The sequence below is a fragment of the Rhinoraja longicauda genome, chromosome 18 (assembly GCF_053455715.1).
Source record: "Rhinoraja longicauda isolate Sanriku21f chromosome 18, sRhiLon1.1, whole genome shotgun sequence".
Classification (NCBI taxonomy): domain Eukaryota; kingdom Metazoa; phylum Chordata; class Chondrichthyes; order Rajiformes; family Arhynchobatidae; genus Rhinoraja; species Rhinoraja longicauda.
The window spans coordinates 31,849,605-31,872,647 of NC_135970.1; the positions used below are offsets into that span (position 1 = coordinate 31,849,605).

Here is a 23,043-nt window from a genome sequence, read left to right on the forward strand (position 1 = left end):
AGGCTACAAGGAACAAATTCTAAGATGTAGAATTACCATATTTTCTTTTCCTGTATAAGAAATTATAAAACATTTAAATTATATTGCCTGATAATTGGGGTTACAGTAACATTTGAAAAGCTCCAAATGTATTCAATTCCAAAAAGGCGCCTCGCCGTGTCATGCCGTGGGTACCACACCGTACTGTATCGTGCTGTGGGTACCACACCGTACTAAATCATGTCGTGGGTACCACACCGTACCATGCCGTGGGCACCATACCGTACTGAATTATGCCATGGGTACCACACCGTACCGTGCCGTGGGTACCACACCGTTCCGTGCCCTGGGTACCATACCATAATCATATCATATCATATCATATATATACAGCGCGGAAACAGGCCTTTTCGGCCCACCAAGTCCGCGCCACCCAGCGATCCCCGCACATTAACACTATCCTACACCCACTAGGGACAATTTTTTACATTTTACCCAGTCAATTAACCTACATACCTGTACGTCATGATACATAATGAATCATGCCGTGGGTACCATACCGTACCGTGGGTACCACACCGTACCGTATAGTACCGTGGGTACCACACCGTACCGTATAGTGCCATGGGTACCACACCATACTGTGCCCTGGGTACTACATCGTACTGTATCGTGCCGTGGGTACCACACTGTACTGTGCCATGGGTACCATACCATATTGAATCATGCCGTGGCTACCACACCTTACCGTGGGTACCACGCCGAACCGTGCCGTGGGTACCACACCGTTCCGTATAGTGCCGTGGGTACCACACCGTACTGTGCCCTGGGTACCACATCGTGCTGTATCGTGCCCTGGGTACTACATCGTACTGTATCGTGCCGTGGGTACCACACTGTACGATGCTGTGGGTACCACACCGTACCATATCGTACGTGCCGTGGATACCACACCGTACCGTGCCATGGGTACCACACTGTCCCATATCGTGCCGTGGGTACCACACCGTACCGTGCCGTGGGTACCACACCGTCCCATATCGTGCCGTGGGTACCACACCGTCACATATCGTGCCGTGGGTACCACACCGTCCCATATCGTGCCGTGGGTACCACACCGTATCGTATCGTGCCGTGGGTACCACACCGTACCGTATCGTGCCGTGCCGTGGGTACAACACCATACCGTGCAGTGGGTACCACACCGTATCGTATCGTACCGTGGGTACCACACCGTACCGTATCGTGCCGTGGGTACCACACCGTACCATATCGTGCCGTGGGTATGTCAATAAGGGTTCTGTGCTCAGTTACGGATCTACTCCACTTTTGACTGTTACCATTTTTAAATCAGTTACAAAAATCATAATGTGAGCTGTCTGAAGATAACCTTTTCTAACAATGCTGAAAACAAAAGCACAAAAGCAAAGTAATAAAAAGGCTAGAATTCCGGCTGTTTTTGTGGAGCTCCATTGACGTCGGCTGACCTGTTGTATATTTCCAGCATGTTCCATTTATATTTAAAATACAAGCAGCTGCTGTCAGGTTGCCAAACCTTTTACAGTTCCGTGTTGTGCTGTTCGTGGAACAATACAACACAGGAACAGGCCCTTCGGACCATAATACCTGTGCCAAACACGATGCTAAATTAAACTAATCCCTCACGCCTGCACATGATCCATATCCCTCCATTCCCTGCATATTCATGTCTATCTCAAAGCCACTGCCTTACCCTAACCACCACCTCGGGCAGGATGTTCCAGAAACCTACCACTCACTGTGTAACAAACTTGCCCCACACATCTCATTTAAACTCCCCCTCCCCCTCCCCTCATTTTAAAGCTATTCCTTCTGGTGTTTGACATTTCTGCTGTAGAAAGAATATTCTATCTACCCTATCTATGCCTCTCATAATCTTATACACTTCTATCAGGTCTCTCTCAGCCTCTGATGTTCCAGAGAAAACAATGCAAGTTTCTCCAACCTCTTACGGCTACCACTCACTAATCCTAGCAGCTTCCTTCTTTTCAGATTGGGGACTTGTAGCTACCAGAGGAGACAGAACATCTGAAAAACTGTCAGGACTTGTTTAAATGAACTTATTACTTGTTCTGTAGAATAAGTGGTCTGCACATTAATTCAGCAAGGTATTTTGCGGGAAATCTTTCTGCATATTTTTACAAGTCTGGAACCTCCTATCCATTATCTACTCTTGCTGTGCCCAGATTTGGGTAATTATGGACGGTACACGATCTTTAGCACTCCAGTAGAAGAGGCTTGAGTTTACAAAAGCACAAATGATTTACACTTATTGAATGCTCAAGTGCACCTTGCAGCCCCGGTGCTCACCTGTCCTACCATTCCCACCAACTGCCCATTGCGTCTTCATCCTGCATTTGTTGGCAATTTCACTCTGCTGTGCAGTTCAGCTCCAGAGCCCTTTGCTCTCTACCTCACCCATCCACTTCCTTCTACCTTTAGCCCAGAGCAGGGGCTGAACCTGGCTGCTAGAGGGCAAAAGTACAGATTGTTACCACTGTACAGATACAGGGCGGCACAGGTAGTTACCACTGTACAGATATAGGGCGGTACAGATTGTTACCACTGTACAGATACAGGGTGGTACAGGTAGTTACAACTGTACAGATACAGGGTGGTACAGGAGTTACAACTGTACCGATACAGGGCGGGTCAGATAGTTACCGCAGTACAGATACAGGATGGTACAGGCAATTACAACTGTACAGATACAGGGTGGTACAGGTAGTTACCGCTGTACAGATACAGGGTGGTACAGGTAGTTACAACTGTACCGATACAGGGCGGTTCAAATAGTTACCACTGTACAGATAGTCACCAGTGTACAGGTAGTTACAACTGTACAGATACAGGGCGGAACAGATAGTTACTGCTGTACAGATAGTTACCGCTGTAGATACAGGGCGGTACAGATATTTGCCACTGTACAGACACAGGGCAGTACAGATAGTTACTGCTGCCTCTCATAAAGTTGACCATAAAGGCAACACAAACACTGAAGGGCTTGACAATACACATTCAGTTGCAAACCCTGCTTCCTCCTCCACCACTGCCGATGGGCCAGAACTTTACGAAAAGGTCTATATACTGAGAAAAAAAAAGGAAAAATGGCTGTATATAAAAGGCAATAGTTCCTTATTTCAAAACCATGACTGTGCAGTGAAACATGGGCAAAACAACGATGACGAGGATCTAAAGGAAATATTTCCTTCTGTCTTGCTCTTTGATCTGGTTCCCTCTCTGTTCAAAGTGTTCCTGAGATGTCATGCTGAAAATGACAGCATGCAAAACAAAGGTGTCCTTCTTTCTGTGGAACCTGCAAGATGTCCTTTCAGCTACTGAGGGAATATGCGAGCCACCAGTAGCAACCTAACCGCTACTCCTAATGACTTTAATTAGTTCAGTACAGATTGCAGATCAAACTGGATATAATAACAGAATGTAATTTTCTACTCCTTATGTAGCATGTCAATCTGATTTCAAATTAAATATCATTTATGCAATCTGAAATTTCCCAAGTAGAAATGCTCCATCAAAAAGCCTGATTTTCTAAACAAAAGTGTCAACTTACGTCTCTTATTATAGACATTCAACTAAATCAGCCATTCAAGTCTAACTTTAGACTCCCAAAGAAATTAAGTTACTGAAATATTGACTCGCTATAAAATGTGGTAAATTTACATTTCTGTCTTCATAATCAGTGCTGCTAAAGTACAGCTTGTTATCTTTCTGAAAATGAACTCGTTTACCCCAACACTCTTCAAGTTTTGGCAATAAGCTTGTATTTTGTACTTTGAATGTACTAATTGTGAGTTGCATCAGACATTAAGCCTCTCACGGGAATGGCAATTTTGTTCTGTCATTTTTTTCTGTTGCTGCTTTCATTGCATGCAGGTTTTCACTACCAAGCACGATAACATCAATTACTAGTTCATTGGTTAGATTTCTCTTTAGTCAAATGAGAAGATTTTCCTACCTGCCACAAAGAATAATGAAACTTTAAAAAGGATGCCACACTTTGAACATGAACATAGAAATGAACAGAAAGGCATTACACGTGAAGAAACATGGAAACATAGAAAAATAGGTGCAGGAGTAGGCCATTTCGGCCCTTCGAGCCAGCACCGCCATTCAATATGATCACGGCTGATCATCTAAAATCAGTACCCCGTTCCTGCTTTTTCTCCATATCCCTCGATTCCTTTAGCCCCAAGAGCTAAATCTAACTCTCTCTTGAAAACATCCAGTGAAATGGCCTCCGCTGCCTTCTGTGGCAGAGAATTCCACAGATTCACAACACTCTGGGTGAAAAGGTTTTTCCTCATCTCAGTCCTAAATGGCCTACCCCTTATTCTTCAACTGTGACCCCTGGTTCTGGACTCCCCCAACATTGGGAACATTTTTCCTGCATCTAGCCTGTCCAATCCTTTAAGAATTTTATATGTTTCTATAAGATCCCCTCTCTTCTAAATTCTAGTGAATACAAACCCAGTCGACCCATTTTTTATCCATGACAGTCCATTGGAGCAATATAGCAGCTTCCTCTTTATGGATGAACTTGTTGGTAGGAATACAGCTGGGGAAGAGTGTCAACATCCTTTGCAAAAGTTAACAAATCCACTGTGTCAGTTGTGGGTTGTTTTTAATTAATCTGTGAAACATCAAATTTAAAGCAGAGCAAGATAAATCCATTTAAATGACACTAAACATTTCTGAGTGCCCTATAACAACTTAAACACAGCTTACTTTCCAATTATCCAAATGACGGCCCAGCCGCGACAGCTCAGAATATTTCTAGATTTTAGATTTAGAGATACAGCGCGGAAACAGGCCCTTCGGCCCACCGAGTCCGCGCCGCCCAGCGATCCCCGCACATTAACACTATCCTACATACACTAGGGACAATTTTTACATTTACCCAGTCAATTAACCTACATACCTGTACGTCTTTGGAGGGTGGGAGGAAACCGAAGATCTCGGAGAAAACCCACGCAGGTCACAGGGAGAACGTACAAACTCCGTACAGACGGCGCCCGTAGTCAGGATCGAACCTGAGTCTCCGGCGCTGCATTCGCTGTAAGGCAGCAACTCTACCACAGCGCCACCATGCCGCCACTTCACTTGCAAACTGAGCTACTTCCCCTTAAGACAAAAGCGTTACTGCAAATTTTCAAAGCAGATGCTCCAGAGACTAGTTCTCTTTTTCAACGTAAAATAAAACTGGAATTTAGCAGAAAGATTGTATATCAAGATAAATTTGCATTAACACAGTTTACAAAAAACAAATCAATATAAACATAGACACTTTGAAAATATTTTGCTACTTAAACTACATTTGTATTGAGTATACTATTTTTTTCTTTCATTGCAGCAACTTGCAGGAAATATTTCAGTCCCCTCTTACCTCAATTAAATCTTAACTACATCTTTCCCTGCTAAAGAAGTCAGCAGGTTTTGTGGTTGTAATTAGAGCTAAAGTATCAGTATTCACTCATGTTCTTGCAAAGCTGATATGGCGAGTCTGCATGTGAAGTTCAAATCCATAAAATTCTAATTCAATGCAGGCGATATCCTGCTCCACAATGATTTACACAATTGTTCATTTTACAGAGAAAATCAACGAGAAATCAATGATTTGATGCAAAATTCAACTTTACATACAATATTCCGTGTAAAAATCAATGAAAATGTTTCACCTTGTCAACCTTTGAGATAGTGTTACATCGCATTATTACTGAATAGATTCTTTGGCCATTGAAACTAATTTTGACATGTCTAGTTCCTTCAGAATTATGACTTCAAAATTCCAAAGATTTTAAAATAATTTAAAACGGAGTCTTTTTAAAGTGTACATATAGTTCACTTTATATCTTAATTATGTGTATGCCAAGTTTGGGCACTGGAATTAGATACTTGGGAAACTTACAAGTTTCTAATTCCAGTGCCCAATTATTTTCTTGTTTACAAAATGTTTACAAATCTGGGCTCCTTGCTTATTAGTCTGTCAAAGTTGTTTAACATAACTGGCTACTTGGTCTTATTGAAGGTAAGCCTTCTGCTCAACATCAGATTCCCAATGGATGAAGTTATAACGAAAGCAGAGAGCTGGCATTTGTGCCATGGTCATCGCGGGACATTTGTGGAAAAATTACCCCCCCCCCTTCCTTCCAACCACTCCCCTCCCCCCCAACCCCCCTCCTCATGGCCACTGGCACGGCATCAGCATGACACTCACTGCCACCACCTTTCCACTCTCGTTAGATAGTACAGCACACAATGTGATTTCCAGTATCTAATTTCAGTACCCATACTTGCCACACTTAAACCCAGGCCACCCACACTAACCTGCAGCCAAACCACACAAATGTCCTAGCTAGAACTAGAATGCATATGTTCAAGGTGAGAGGAAAGAAATTAAAAAGAGAGGGTCACTGTTCACACATAGGGTGGTGAATATCTGGAACAACGTATCATAGGAGATAGTGGAGACAGATACAATTGCAGTGTTTAGAAGATACTTGGATAGAAAAGGAGTAGAGAAAGATATAAGAAACTGCAGAAGGTGGAATCTTAAGCAAAACACAAAGTGTTCGAGATGAGAGGAATGAAATTAAAAAGAGAGGGTCACTTTTCACATATAGGGTGGTGAATATATGGAGCAAGGTTTCAGAGGAGATAGTGGAGACAGATACAATTGCAGTGTTTAGAAGATACTTGGACAGGATAGGAGTAGAGAAAGATATAGGAAACTGCAGAAGGTGGAATCTTGTGTAAAACAAAGTGTTCGAGGAACTCAGCGGGTCAGGTAGCAGCTATGAAGTTGGACCCTGATTTGGGTTGGGACCTTTCTTTAGACTATAGAAAGTGAGACAGGAGAAGATAGAAACAATGGGAATGTCAGGGCCATCCTGTTTTCTAGGTTTTGGGAAGAGATATAATTGGTCAATGCAGAGTTGGGGAACTATAGGTTTGGAGGATGTGGAGGGAAGATTGGGATTTAGGAGATGGTGGCCTGGTGTTCATCAGGGGGTCATGGTCAAGGGGGCAGTATGAAGAGGTGCTAGAGCTGAAACCTGGCAGTCGACACAAAATGCTGGAGTAACTCAGCGGGACAGGCAGCATCCCTGGAGAGAAGGAATGGGTGACGTTTCGGGTCGAGAACCTTCAGCTGAAACCTGTCAACAGCACGAGAGAGATCAGCCTGCCAGGCTACAATGGCATCTCCCTTGTCAGCTGGTTTGATGACAAAAATTATTCCTGCACTAACAATGTCAAATAAATATGGATATATGTAGAGCTTCATATGCAGTTTAGGCAGTCTACCAAGTTGTGGCAACATAAATACACTTTGCCCGTGTCTACATGTACTGTATAGTATTGATATGGATCATGTAGCTGCAACCAAAAGGTCATCACTGTTGTAACATTCAATATGTCTGTGCAAGGAAAAAGAATAAGGCATAGTTAAGTGCGGTGTTCTTTTTTTTAATCACTTATTATAATTATCACTTCTGTCCAAATAATGGAATGGTTGCAAAATAGAATGACCTACATAATGACCTACAAAATGTCACAAAGTCTTCCCTTTCGTTTTCATGAAAACGTTAACATTTCCCATTGTGCCAAATCCAAGTCCAGAAAGACTGTTATATTATAGCTCCTATTTTCCCAGAAGCATATTGTTAGACCACTGCGTCTATTATTTGAACACAGGTGAAAAAGTCCACTTCTCTGGGAAAAGGAGGAGTTTGAAAACTGAATGTACAGGTTCTGTTAACTGTCACAAATCTACATAATCCACACAATGGAAGAATATTTACAATCTTGATTCAACAAATATTCTTATTCTATCCTTAAATCAAGCAGACAGCATAAATTTGAAAAGCCTTTAAACATTGGTCCCTGCGGTGTACTTTTGGTCTCCGATTACAGGGGAACACTAAATCAGTTAGAGCTTTGTGTTCTTCCTGCAAGAAATAAAATTAAACTTCACCAAATAAATCTAAACCACCATGTTGTAGAGAGGTTGGGACTTCTTTTCATTTTTTTCAACTAGTACAACCCTTCTTTGACCTCAACATCTGTGGCCAATGCAAAATCAGGCACACGAGAAACAGGCTTTCTAGAAACTGGTTTCCGAAAGCAGACGCTAATTCACCATGCCAGATCGTTCGTTAATTGTCATTTTTTGGGGTCCTTTGTCACATGAAACGACTAGCAATGAAAGATGGACTCAATAAATCACATTGACACAAAGTCTACAATGACTTAGGAGGTTTTGAGCTCATTCTGAGATAATTGCCTCAATGCAAATTGCATCACAGAAATCATAAATTACAGCTTTTCAACATTGTGGCATATTTGACTGTAAATAATTTCAGAAAGCATTTTAGGGAGCAAAGAGGGAAAAGAGCCATTCTTTCAAGTTATTGGCAAGAAATTGAAAGATAACAAAATGCAAAACTCCTTGCAAAAGAGATTTTGGTCAGAATTTGTCAATCGCAATGTGAGACACCAAAACCAGAGGTAGTGTTGATCCAACTGAGCATATTTGTTCTTCATGAACTGTCCTTGAAACTGAAGACTCAACAATATGATTAGAGAGACATCAATTCTGTTTTTCACTTTGTGCTCACATGAATAATCTTAGGCATTGTCTACTGGATGCTGTGTCAAAATCAGACTAAAACGAGAATAATATTGGATTGGTAGAGAATTGTTCTTGTGTTAAAATGTAACCTTTTTATATTATATTAATGATATTAAAATGTAAGCATCAAGATCAGATGGGTTGCATTGTAGCGACCATAGGGATTGGTCCTGAGAGTCGAACCCTCGGATTGGCCAGCAAGGTCACGTGGTGGTTTTGGCGCCCAAATGAGGGTTAGTGCTGGAAGGCCTGCATGAACACAGTGGCTCAAGTGGCCCACTTCTGCTGTGTGAGACTAGGAATAGCGAGTCTGAGGAAGGGTCTCAACTCGAAACATCATCCGTTCTTTCTCTCCTGAGTTACGCCTGCTTTTTGCGTCTATCCTGTGACTAGGATTACTTCTTTGTAATGAGTTGCAAGATTTGTAGACCGCAGAGGTGGCTTTACTCTCTCTCCATCACACAAAACTTTGAAAAGATATCAGCTGTGCTTTACACTTTATGAAAAAATCTCTCTTTTCCTGATTCTACACTATATTCTAGACCTTGCGTAGTGTACAATATAATAAATTAGTCTGTTATAGGTGGCCTACAATATAGGAATTACATCTAGCTGACCAATGGTTTATAAATATTGTAGTTAAAGCGTATTACATTCAGTGAGGCATTCATTCATTATGTATATTAAATGTGAATATTGAAAAAAAAAATCCAGAACATCAATAACAGCCAGTTTCAACATTCCCCACAATCTAGTGTACTGAATTATCCAATGCACAAGATCAGATTTGTTCTAATGGTAAAATCCATATTTGCTATGAATTGGTTAAATGTCAAAATACAGCTGGCCAATTGCTAAATCGGCAAATAATTAAGTTAAGCCTATAAATACAGAAAATTCAATTTCTGTATCCATCTTACACCCCTGAAATGCTCATTTTCAGTAACCTTATCTCAGTCAACATCACAAATTTAAGTCAATAACTTTTAAGGAGATTTGGTTCTACTTAAACCAAAACAAAGCCAATGTTTGAATGTACAACGACAAACTGCTACAGTTGTGGTCGAAGGGTCTCAACCCCAAACGCCACACATTCCTTCTCTCCAGAGATGCTGCCTGGCCCGCTGAAATACTCCAGCTTTTCGTGTCTAAACTGCTACAGTTGATGGAAGTCAGAAATAAAACAGGGCACTCTCTTACATCAGAAATGAGCTATTGAGCTGCCTTGGGCAGACCTTTAAGCATTAAATGTTTCAACAACTGTATTGGTACTCAATGGGATCTATACAAATACATTGTGCATTGGTACTCAATGACTGAAAGGCTGAAGGGTCCAGACCCAAAACATAATCTCTTCATACTCTCCAGAAATGCTGCCTGACCCGCTGAGCTACTCCAGCACTTTGTGTCCTTTTTATCCAAATACAAGTCGTTCTTTAACATTTATCATCTGCGTATCCCAAGGTTCAAGTAATACAATAATAAAAGAGACGAAAGCTGCAAGTTAAGGCCTTTACATGAGTCTATATGTAGACAGGAGGAATTTTGGCCTAATTTCTTGGGATTAAACTCATTTTCACAACTTCTAATTGCACATGTCAGTTAAACTTGCTGCTGGATAGAGGACAAAAAAAAGCAGCGAAGTTTAATGATATGAACCATCCCTGTAACTCCAATTTAGAAAGATTCTGCTATGTATCCCTGTATATTCGCCACTAATATCAACATCACTTAGAAGTTTCTTCAACTATTCATCCACAATTATCTAACTCATTTAACTAATGCACTAGTTGGCCATAAAGAAAATAATATATTTTCTTAATTCATACCCAAGGTTGGACAGACCAACAATCATGCATTTTTTCTTTCTAATAGTAGAAAACAGGTAACAGTTTAATCCCATTCATATTAAAGCTGATATCTGGTATTTTCACTGTTCCGTTGTTGCTACATATGACAACTAAATATTCTTGACAACCAAATTTGTATACATGACAAATTATTTGCCAAACAAAATTTGCAGAGAAAGATAAACAGGACTACTGATGCTTAGATTACACACCATTAAATCTTCTTCAAATAACAAGATTCATAATTGTTTCTAGAATATTTTAACTTAATCTTTAATGGCCACAAAACATGGTGTGGATCTATCCAACACAGCTCTCCCTCTTGACACAACGATTTGTAGTAATCAAACTTTTAAATAGAAGAAACACAATGTTGACAATGATAACAATAAGACAAAAGGAATTTATCTTCTGAATACAGGCAGTTGTACTCATTCAGTGGGCAGGACAGCTTGATGCACAATATTTTAAATGCAATAACTGTGTTTTTGAAATTTGGACATTAAAATGTTGGGTCTGAGGAACAAACTTTATTCACCACTCTGTACACGCAAGCTCAGTATGCACTCGCATTGCTACTGCTAGTAAGTCACTCTGAGTGTGATTAATCGTCGGGGCTACGTTGCTTTTCCTAACTTAATAAATAAGTGGAAACAAAGAACTGCAGATGCTGATTTACAACAACAAAAAACCCACAACGTCCTGGAGGATTTCAGTGTGTCTGGACAACATGGACCGGTGACGTTTCAGGTTGGAACTCTTCTTCAGACTGTTGGTAAATAAGGGTCCTTTTTCACGGGAGGCAATGAATGAGCTATTAGGCAACATTCAATGTGGAATTTACTCTAGCGAATTTCTAATTTCTATGCAATTACAAAATGGATTGACCAAAAATAAAAGACTGCGATGAAATGTTGCGACATGACTTTATTTGAACATTAGTTCTCTTCACGTTGACAATCCCTCCCTGTGCTGTATTTGGTGAATATTATTCTTTCCTCAATTGGGAGGTGAGAATTGACTGAGCCACTCCATACTACTTCACTGTTCTCAACCAACAGCAGAGTGATTCATTTTATATTTCATCTTATCACTATTTCATTCAATGAAAGAAGGTTGGCCCTGTATGTGTGTCGTAAATCAGACCTTAATTTCCAACTGAAAGGTGATATACACTTTAATATAAGCATTTACTGCTATTCAGATGTAAAGTGTACTGGATGAATGTTCATAAGCTAAAATAGATTTACTTCAAAATTTTCTCCATTTAACATCATCCTTCAAAAAGAAAAGGTATCTGTGATTCGATCTCTGGCAAACACTTGTTTGCTTGAAGACCTACATGCCCAATCTTTATGTACGTACTGCATGCACTAGCTCTTTCCCCATGATGCAACAAATCACTCCAAAGACATACAGGTTTCCAGGTTAATTGGCTTGGTAAATGTAAAAATTGCTCCTAGTGGGTGTAGGATGGTGCTAATATGCGGGGATCGCTGGTCGGCACGGACCCGGTGGGCCAAAGGGCCTGTTTCCATGCTGTATCTCTAAACTAAACTAAAACCATATCAGCTATTTCACCAACATTTCTATTTCAGGTTCCACATGTCACTCCTGGGGTTCAATCTTTCTTCCACGATTCATTAATTCCCTGGAAAGGGGAGTCAACCATTCTGCTCTCGAGCACCCAACAGTTCCATTGTCCAACTCACTTGAAGATTGCATTGGCAGCCGAGAGCCCGTCACAATCTAATTCCCTCCATGTGGGGAGTCACCCAATCGAGGCTCAATGTCTTTATCTGTATTTTATGTGCTCGAAGCATCACATCATGGCTTTGGAACTTCAGAATTACCTGCAAAGCATCAGAAGCTAGCACTGTCTGTGCAATTTGAAGGAACCAGATTCTATTTCTGTCATGTGGACCACTCATGCCATATCCCAAAGCATTTACAATAAGACTTTTATTGCGCTACATAAAATTACTTCATCCAAATTTAAACATTTATAAAAAGCTATTTCCAAAAATGATTTCCTCCAGCTGCACATTCCATGTTCAAAACAGATTTCAACAAATCGAGAATGTGCATTGAATATATGTAAAGTAAACTGTGAGGGTATAGTATATATATATTTATACTTGTGCATTAATTATCATTTACAACCATTATGTTGATCCAATTTTTAAAGAAAATACCAGGTTAATGGATGAGGGAAGCCAGACTGATGCATATTGAGATATGGAAAATGTTTCATTGAAGTGCTACAAAAACAGTTGTAATTGTGGGATTGGCAGACAAGTATTAAACTGGCTATCAACTTGTAATTTTGTATGCAGAGGTAGCTTTTAACTGTGGCAGCTTTACATAGGGAATCAGTCGGTAATGCAAGGATGGGTGACAGAGTTGCTGCAGTGTGTGGCATCTACTAAATGTCCTGCAGGTTCTGGCTCACACCAGTATCACCCCCATACGCCTGCCTTTTAACACCAAGGAGGACAAGGTGGTGTTAAGGAATAACACCATCTTCACATTTCCCTCCAAGAAAGTCTGGCAAAAGATGCAGTGGTCTCTGTTGAGATTCATCCTGTCAAGAGTCAAATATTTGGTGCCCTTCCAGTACAAGGAACTATCCAAAGGCACTGTAGGCAATCCCCCTTCCTAATTCTCCCACCAGTCTTACTGTCTCCGATTACATTCTATCTCTCTCCCACCCACTCCCTTGACATCAGTCTGAAGGGCCTCAACCCGAAAGATCACCCATTCCTTCTCCCCAGAGATGCTACCTGTTCTGCTAAGTTACTCTAGCATTTTGTGTCTATCCAATGGCAGTATTACAGGCTATGACATTCCAGACTTCCAGGAATGTTTATAATGGATAAAGTCAGATCATAGTCATATAATGGAAATCTTGCTGGAAGATGAAATGATGTGCCTTGCCTTGAAACCTTTGGCATATGAATGAACCACATTATGGACTGAGGATCAGAGAATGATACAACATGTAGACCATTATGCTCACTGACTGTGCTGACCATCAAACACCTGATACCTGATACCATTTCATTCTGCCCCATATTTCAATAGACAATAGACAATAGACAATAGGTGCAGGAGTAGGCCATTCAGCCCTTCGAGCCAGCACCGCCATTCAATGCGATCATGGCTGATCACTCTCAATCAGTACCCCGTTCCTGCCTTCTCCCCATAACCCCTCACTCCACTATCCTTAAGAGCTCTATCCAGCTCTCTCTTGAAAGCATCCAACGAACTGGCCTCCACTGCCTTCTGAGGCAGAGAATTCCACACCTTCACCACTCTCTGACTGAAAAAGTTCTTCCTCATCTCCGTTCCAAATAGCCTACCCCTTATTCTTAAACTGTGGCCCCTTGTTCTGGACTCCCCCAACATTGGGAACATGTTTCCTGCCTCTAATGTGTCCAATCCCCTAATTATCTTATATGTTTCAATAAGATCCCCCCTCATCCTTCTATATTCCAGTGTATACAAGCCTAATTGCTCCAGCCTTTCAACATACGACAGTCCCGCCATTCCGGGAATTAACCTAGTGAACCTACGCTGCGCGCCCTCAATAGCAAGAATATCCTTCCTCAAATTTGGAGACCAAAACTGCACACAGTACTCCAGGTGCGGTCTCACCAGGGCCCGGTACAACTGTAGAAGGACCTCTTTGCTCCTATACTCAACTCCTCTTGTTACGAAGGCCAACATTCCATTTGCTTTCTTCACTGCCTGCTGTACCTGCATGCTTCCTTTCAGTGACTGATGCACTAGGACACCCAGATCTCGTTGAACATCCCCTCTTCCTAACTTGACACCATTCAGATAATAATCTGCCTTTCTATTCTTACTTCCAAAGTGAATAACCTCACACTTATCTACATTAAACTGCATCTGCCATGTATCCGCCCACTCACACAACTTGTCCAAGTCACCCTGCAGCCTTATTGCATCTTCCTCACAATTCACACTACCCCCCAGCTTAGTATCATCTGCAAATTTGCTAATGGTACTTTTAATCCCTTCATCCAAGTCATTAATGTATATCGTAAATAGCTGGGCTCCCAGCACCGAACCTTGCGGTACCCCACTGGTCACTGCCTGCCATTCCGAAAGGGACCCATTTATCCCCACTCTTTGCTTTCTGTCTGTCAACCAATTTTCTATCCATGTCAGTACCCTACCCCCAATATGTGCTCTAATTTTGCCCACTAATCTCCTATGTGGGACCTTGTCGAAGGCTTTCTGAAAGTCGAGGTACACTACATCCACTGACTCTCCCCTGTCAATTTTCCTAGTTACATCCTCAAAAAATTCCAGTAAATTTGTCAAGCATGATTTCCCCTTCGTAAATCCATGCTGACTCGGAATGATCCTGTTACTGCTATCCAAATGCTCAGCAATTTCGTCTTTTATAATTGACTCCAGCATCTTCCCCACCACTGATGTCAGACTAACTGGTCTATAATTACCCGTTTTCTCTCTCCCTCCTTTCTTAAAAAGTGGGATAACATTTGCTATCCTCCAATCCACAGGAACTGATCCTGAATCTATAGAACATTGAAAAATGATCTCCAATGCTTCCACTATTTCTAGAGCCACCTCCTTAAGTACCCTGGGATGCAGACCATCAGGCCCTGGGGATTTATCAGCCTTCAGTCCCATCAGTCTACCCAAAACCATTTCCTGCCTAATGTGGATTTCCTTCAGTTCCTCCATCACCCTAGGTTCTCCGGCCCCTAGAACATTTGGGAGATTGTGTGTATCTTCCTCAGTAAAGACAGATCCAAAGTAACGGTTTAACTCGTCTGCCATTTCTTTGTTCCCCATAATAAATTCCCCTGCTTCTGTCTTCAAGGGACCCACATTTGCCTTGACTATTTTTTTCCTCTTCACGTACCTAAAAAAACTTTTGCTATCCTCCTTTATATTATTGGCTAGTTTACCCTCGTACCTCATCTTTTCTCCCCTTATTGCCTTTTTAGTTAACTTTTGTTGCTCTTTAAAAGAGTCCCAATCCTCTGTCTTCCCACTCTTCTTTGCTATGTTATACTTCCTCTCCTTAATTTTTATGCTGTCCTTGACTTCCCTCGTCAGCCACAGGTGTCTCTTACTCCCCTTAGAGTCTTTCCGCCTCTTTGGGATAAATTGATCCTGCAACCTCTGCATTATTCCCAGGAATACCTACCATTGCTGTTCTACCGTCTTCCCTGCTAGGGCCTCCTTCCAGTCAATTTTTGCCAGCTCCTGCCTCATGCCTCTGTAATCCCCTTTGCTATACTGTAATACTGACACTTCCGATTTTCCCTTCTGCCTTTCCATTTGCAGAGTAAAACTTATCATGTTGTGATCACTGCCTCCTAATGGCTCTTTTACCTCTAGTCCCCTTATCAGATCAGGATCATTACACAACACTAAATCCAGAATTGCCTTCTCCCTGGTAGGCTCCAGTACAAGCTGTTCTAAGAATCCATCTCGAAGGCACTCTACAAACTCTCTTTCCTGGGGTCCATTTCCAACCTGATTTTCCCAGTCTACCTGCATGTTGAAATCTCCCATAACCACCGTAGCATTACATTTGTGACACGCCAATTTTATCTCCTGATTCAACTTGCACCCTATGTCGAAGCTACTGTTTGGGGGCCTATAGATGACTCCCATTAGGGTCTTTTTACCCTTACAATTCCTCCTTTCTATCCATACTGATTCAACATCTCCTGATTCTATGTCACCCCTTGCAAGGGAATGAATATCATTCCTTACCAGCAGAGCAACCCCACCCCCTTTGCCCACCTGTCTGTCTTTTCTATACGTTGTGTACCCCTGAATATTCAGTTCCCAGCCCTGGTCCTCTTGTAGCCATGTCTCAGTGATCCCTACAACATCATACTTGCCCATGACTAACTGAGCCTCAAGCTCATCCACTTTATTTTTTATACTACGCGCATTTAAGTACAACACTTTAACTTCTGTATTTACCTCCCCTCTTACATCGGTCACAAATGGCCCTGCCCTTAATCTCTTTTCCCCTCTAGAACTTCTGTTCCCATTCTTCCGAGAGTCTTCTGCAATATCTCCTGTACTCCCTTTAACCTCATCTTCATATTCCCAATTTGTTAACCCCTCCCCCCCACTACTTAGTTTAAAGCCACAGGTGTCGCACTAGCAAACCTGCCTGCCAGAATGTTTGTCCCCCTGCTGTTAAGATGTAACCCGTCCCTTTTGTACAAGTCACCCCTAGCCCAGAAGAGATCCCAGTGGTCCAGAAATCTAAATCCCTGCTCTCTGCACCAGCCCCTCAGCCATAAATTCATACCCTCTATCTCTCTGTTCCTGGCCTCACCAGCACGAGGTACCGGTAGCAGTCCAGAGATAACCACCTTCGACGTCCTACTTCTCAGTCTTTTTCCTAACTCTCTAAACTCCCGCTGTAGCACCTCCTTCCTCTTCCGCCCGACGTCATTCGTGCCCACGTGCACAACGACTTCAGGTTGATCGCCTTCCCTCACTAGGATTTTCTGAAGCCGGTCCGTGATGTGCTGAACCCTGGCACCAGGGAGGCAACAGACCATCCTCAAGTCCCTCCTGCTGCCACAGAATCTTCTGTCCGTCCCTCGGACGATGGAGTCACCCACCACTACGGCTCTTCCTGACTTCGGTCTCCCGTCGAGTATCCTTGCCAACAGGTCCGCCACTCGGACTGGAAACGTCTTCTGCCCCGACAGTTCCCAAGAGGGTATACCTATTTGCAATAGGCACAGCCACTGGGGTCTCCTGTAGTCCACGTCCACGTCCACTCCCCCCTGAAACAGTCTCCCACCTTCCCTCGACCTGGACCCTTGGCGTGACAGCCTCACAATAGGTCCTGTCGAGGAAACTTTCGCATTCCCGGATGGCCCTGAGGTCATCCAACTGCCTCTCCAACTCCACCACATGTCCATTCAGGAGCTGCACCTGGACACAGTTCTTGCAGGTGTAGCTCCCAGAAGCTCCAGCAACGTCCCTATCTTCCCACATCCTGCAGGAAACACACTGCACCAACTTTTCCGCCATTACCTTGTGTCTATAAACAGTTCAGGCTTAAAACAATTGTACCCTCCTCACCTCAGACTCCTCGCCGAAGACTCGCAGCCAAAGACTCGCACTTTTCTCACTGGGCTCGCAGCCAAAGACTCGCACTTTTCTCCCTGGGTGCTTTAAGTCTTGCTTATATCACCAATTAAATTGCCTGATTGTCCAATTTACCAGACTTCTCACTTAAATGATCAACCAATCCACGTATTCTCTTCTAACTGACTTATTACACTGTAATTGCCACTCACTTTCAGCCAACGGTCGTCCTCTCTCCAACTTCCCGACCTTTACAGACTGATTAACAGTGCCCTATTGGCGCTCTTTTTAAACTGCCGTTCCTACCACAATTAGCAGGTACTTACTTTCCATCAATGCCTCCCCCTTGCACCCCAGATTCTACCTCTCACCTTCCCACTAAGGGCAATATACAATGGTCAATTAACCTACCAATACGCAGGTCTTTGGGATGTGGGTAGAAACCAGAACACCCAGAGGAACTCATGTTTAGTTTAGATACACAGCGTGGAAACAGGCCCTTTGGCCCACTGAATCCACGCCGACCAACGATCACACATATACTAGTTCTGTTCTACACACTAGGGATAAATTACAGAAGCCAATTAACCCTCAAACCTGCGTGTTTTTGGAATGTGGGAGGGAACAGGAGCACACGGAGAACACCCATGTGGTCACAGAGAGAACATACAAACTCCATACAGAAAGCACCCATAGCCAGGATTGAACCTGGGCCTCTGGCGCTGTAAGGCAGCAACTCTTCCACTGTGCCACTGTGCAACCCAGTTGCAGTAGTTACAGTATCTATAAGCACCACATAGATAGCACTGGAGGTCACTGGGGTTGTGAGGCAGCTGTGCCACTGTGGCACTCCCTCATGTATTTTTATAAATAAAATATGCTTTTGGAAACATTTTTGGTTGCATTTCCTGACTCCAGAAAGCATTGGACTCACTAAAAGGCACAAGCAAGGTGTATGATGGAGTACAGCTCCGGCATTTAAATATTCCAACATCTTTCAGGACAAAGCAGACCATCCTGGGAAAAGTATTAGCTTTGTTTTATTGTCTGGTTCTTTAACAGATAGCATGATGGCGTATCTTTATCATACGAACTCTATGGAGTTAATATTAACTGCTGAAGTCCTTATGAAAAAGATACTCCTATGACAGTGTTAGTTAAGGAGCCTATGCAATAATTTCTTAATTAGAAATTAGAGGATATATATTGGGTTTGTCAGTGAAGCCCATATTCCATGAAAGAACAAAGAAGCTGCTTCAGTTTCTTCTTCTGCTGCAGCTAGATTCAAAATTAAGTTCAGCACCAACTCCTGGAAGAACAGGGCTTTGGTGGTCCACTGATAAATTAGTTATTGGTAATTTTATTTTTTGAGCCCAACATCACCAAGAAACCAAGCTTACTATTACAAATAGTTTGGAAGAATATGCATGTTCAGTGGAGGTAAGTTCCATAAGAATTACCGGATCATTGTCTGCACGTTAATGTTTGCAACATGTTCTTGCAGCTGAAATACATTTGGAGTTTTATCAATTCTTTTAGAAATTTTCATCTTCCTAGGAATGTGGCAATAGCTGTGCCAAACATGCTTTATTCTGTGGATGCGTTTTGTACTGAGAATGCTCCGCAGTCAAAATATACCTTTATTTTGAAAGAAAATTGTACATGTCAGCAAATTCCTAGTTCCGCAATCACAATTTTTGGCCAGAAGTAAACTTGGTGCAAGTAGCAACAAATTCAAAAGTTAGAATTGCTGGATGATCTGATATAATTCACAGTCAAAGGCAAGGCAAAATATAGAGCAATCATTGCTCCAGAAAAACACCTGGCCCACATTCCTGACCCCAGTCTCCACTCTAAATAGCTGATAACTATTAGGTATCTGGCAATAAAACAAAGAAGGCTCATGGTATGCTTGCTTTCATTGGCCTGTCAAAATAATATAGCAGAATCACAGAAGGGGAGCAGTGAGAGAGGATGTTGCTGAACTCTCGTTGGAGAGTGGAGAACTTCTTCAAAGTGGACATACCTTGAGGAGATTTTGCAGTGGAATGTGTAGGAAAGAAGTGCAGATGCTGGTTTGAACCGAAGGTAAACAAAATGCTGCAGTAACTCAGCGGGATGTACGTGTTGCGTGTATGACGAGTGTGTGCCAGAAGCTTGCTTGTCCTCCAGAACGCTTGAGCGACTCCGTGCGTCATGCACTTTGACCTTATGACCTACCGTGCAAGGGCTCCAGAGAAGTTTATAAAATTATGAGAGACTTTGATAGGGTAGACAGCCAGAACCTTTTGCCCAGGATGAAAATATCACAAAACAGAGGGCACAGCTTGAAGTTGTGAGGGACAAAGTTTAAAGGAGATCAGTAGGGAAAGTTTTTTTCTTTTACACAGAGGGTGATGAGTGCCTCGAACATGCTGCCAGGTGGAGGTGAAGGCAGATACATTTAAGAGACTTTTGGATAGGCACATGTCATGGATATACAGGGAATGGAGGGACAGGGATTATGTGCAGTCAGGTAATGGTTGGTCTTAGTATCATGTTCAGCATAGACATTATGGGCTGTAGGGGTGGAGGTGTAGGGGTGGAGGTGTAAGGGTGGGGGTGTAGGGGTGGGGGTGTAGGGGTTGAGGGGTGTAGGGGTTGAGGGGTGGGGGTGGGGGCTTAGTTTGGCCTACGGGGCTGTGCCAGGCCCCCAACCCCAGCCCCGGGCTGGCAGTGACACCGCAGGCCGCTCAGCCCATCACACCAACGCTGACCGCGCATCCCGGCCGCTACTGGGCCTCCCTCCCTCCCTCATTCACTCACCCAGGTATTCCTCGGCGGAAAGCGAGAAGCGGTCGGCGCTCATCCTGGCTGCACTCTCCCCGGCAGCACAGCGGGATCAGGGGGAGGGTCGGCGCCAGTTGCTCCCGGTGTCGCGGCGTCGGCGGCCGTTCCCATAACAGCGGCGGTGCCGCAACAAACACCCGCCGTGTCGACCGCCGGCACCGAGCTTTAGTTCCGGGCTGAGTGCCGCCTGGCCCAACACTCGCATTCACTCACACACACTCACACTCACTCTCTCACACAATCACACTCACTCTCTCACACAAACACACACTCTCACACAATCACACTCACTCTCTCACACAATCACACTCACTCTCTCACACAATCACACTCACTCTCACACACATACACACACTGCTTTGTATGAGCACAGAAAGCTGGAGTAACTCAATGGGACAGGCAGCATCTCTGGAGAGAAGGAATAGTTGACGTTTCGGGTCGAGACCCTTCTTCAGTCTGAAGAAACGTCACCCATTCCTTCTCTCCAAAGATCTTGTCTGTCCCGCTCAGTTATTCCAGCATTTTGTGCCTATCTTCGGTGTAAACCTGCATCTGCAGTTTCTTCCTACACACTCATTGATACGATATCAGATCTAATATCCTGACACTGGGGCATGTGGAAGCTGAGTTCCCTGGTACCCATATCTGTCATCCTGCAGACAGTGCCAGCTGCAAGTGCACCCGTAGGCATTCCTCCCATGATCTACTTAATCTTGTAGGAGTAGACCAAAGTGTACACTCCTGGTGCCATTTGGAACTCCAGAGAGAGGGTAGCACCTGTACAGAGATCTGCAACCGAGACAGAGAGTTACACGTGGACTGTTTCCATTCTCCACATTCACGGAATACCAAAGCAAGGTATTTAGTGTCAGATTTCTAATAACTACATATCCAAGTGGACTCATTAATGTAAAACTTGATAGAAAGTCCCTGAACAAGTGCAAGTTTAATGTAGTGGTAAGGAACTGCAGGTGCTGGTTTACAAAAATAAAGACACAACATACTGGAGTAACTCAATGAGTCAGACAACATGGATAGGTTCTCCATAAATCTCCAGAGATGCTGCCTGACCCGCTGAGTTTCATCAGCACTTTGTGGCGTTTAATGTTGTTTGCAGCTGTCTGCCAAATCTAATAGGGCTGATACGTAGGTTAATTTATGATTCTACAAAATATCACTAAAAATTGTGCAGTCCCAATTGTGCAGTAATAAAATTCAAAGTTTAACTTATTGACTCAGTGTTAAACCATGCCTCCTATTGTTACCATAGACTTTGGTAACAAACTCCTTTTGTGTTGTCATCTATTTGAGGGTTTGTGTCTACAACCTTAGGAATACCAATTAGTGCAAATGAATATAGTTTGAGACTTCTTTTTTTACCAAGTTCAGTGAATAATAAGCTATAGTATTAGTCATTTTGGCTCCAGCTGGCTTTATGTCTAATACATTAACATTTAGTGAGTTCCATTTTTAATGTTTCAGTGATAAATGTAATTGATTCTAAAACTTCACCGAGGAAAGTGCATAGTGATTTTCCATTAACATTGCACAAGGTTATGAAATGCCACATCCTCAACACAAAGTATTGCACTTTTTATAATCTGTTGGCAAGAAGATAATTAAATTCAGATGAGATTATTGTCATATATGCCAGGGTGCCGTGAACTTTTTGTTCCAATGAGGATCACAGAGTAAAGTGTATACATACAGTAGCGGTGAATACAACAATAAATACAAAGTTGGGTTCAGAATGGTTACAGAGTTACAAAGTACAAAGACTGATAATAAATCATAATTGGAAACCACAGTGCCCTGGGCAATTCACATACTTCAGGTGGTAACATATTCCTCATGAAAACATTACTAAATAGGCTAAGATGACCCTTTTTGGTGAAACATTATCCTTAAAGTGCCATGTTCAATCCCAGAGTTGGGGAGTCAAGAACCAGGGGACATAGGTTTAATAGGTGAGAGGAGAAATAGGAACCTAAGGGGAAGATTTTTCCACATAGAAGGAGGTGGGTGTATGGAACGAGCTGCCAGAGGAGGTAGTTGAGGCAGGTACAATAATAACATTCCAAAGACATTAGGCCATGTACCTGGATAGGATAGGGTGAGAGGGATCATCGATGTGGCCAAATGCAGGCAAATGGGATTAGCTTAGAAAGAACTTGTTGAGCAGTATGGACGATCAGGGCTGTGGGGCCTGCTTTGTGCTGCATGACTCTTTGTTGGCAGGATTTGAACAAGATGTGTGTGTATTATAAAGCTTTGTTTGGCAGCTGGCTATCAATTTACTTTGGTCGTGCTGTAACATGCCTTTTGCTAAGAAAAGTCACCAAAGTTAAAGGGAATTATTTTTGTTCAGTTATTTTGTAGCAGTAATTTATCTTGCTCTGCTCTGTGTAAATTTACTCAGGCAATCATTCAAAAAAATGCAAGAACAAATAAGCCTGCAATTTCCATGGCTTCTCCAATTACGTAAGTGTAAGCTTCTTAGAGATTCGCATAGGTTCATTCATGGAGCACAGTAAGTAATATATAACAGGTCAATCAGAGACATCAAAG

General features: G+C 42.7%; 1 protein-coding gene across 1 annotated transcript in view; it reads right to left on the reverse strand.

The window, feature by feature from the left end:
- Positions 1-20,648, reverse strand: part of cstpp1 (centriolar satellite-associated tubulin polyglutamylase complex regulator 1) — a 129,329-nt gene extending 108,681 nt beyond the window's left edge. Inside the window, exon 1 of the mRNA XM_078415466.1 lies at positions 20,452-20,648. Within this exon, the coding sequence (XP_078271592.1) occupies positions 20,452-20,494 (43 nt within the window). The 5' untranslated portion in view covers positions 20,495-20,648. The remainder of the gene's footprint in view (positions 1-20,451) is intronic.
- Positions 20,649-23,043: the final 2,395 nt, after the last annotated feature.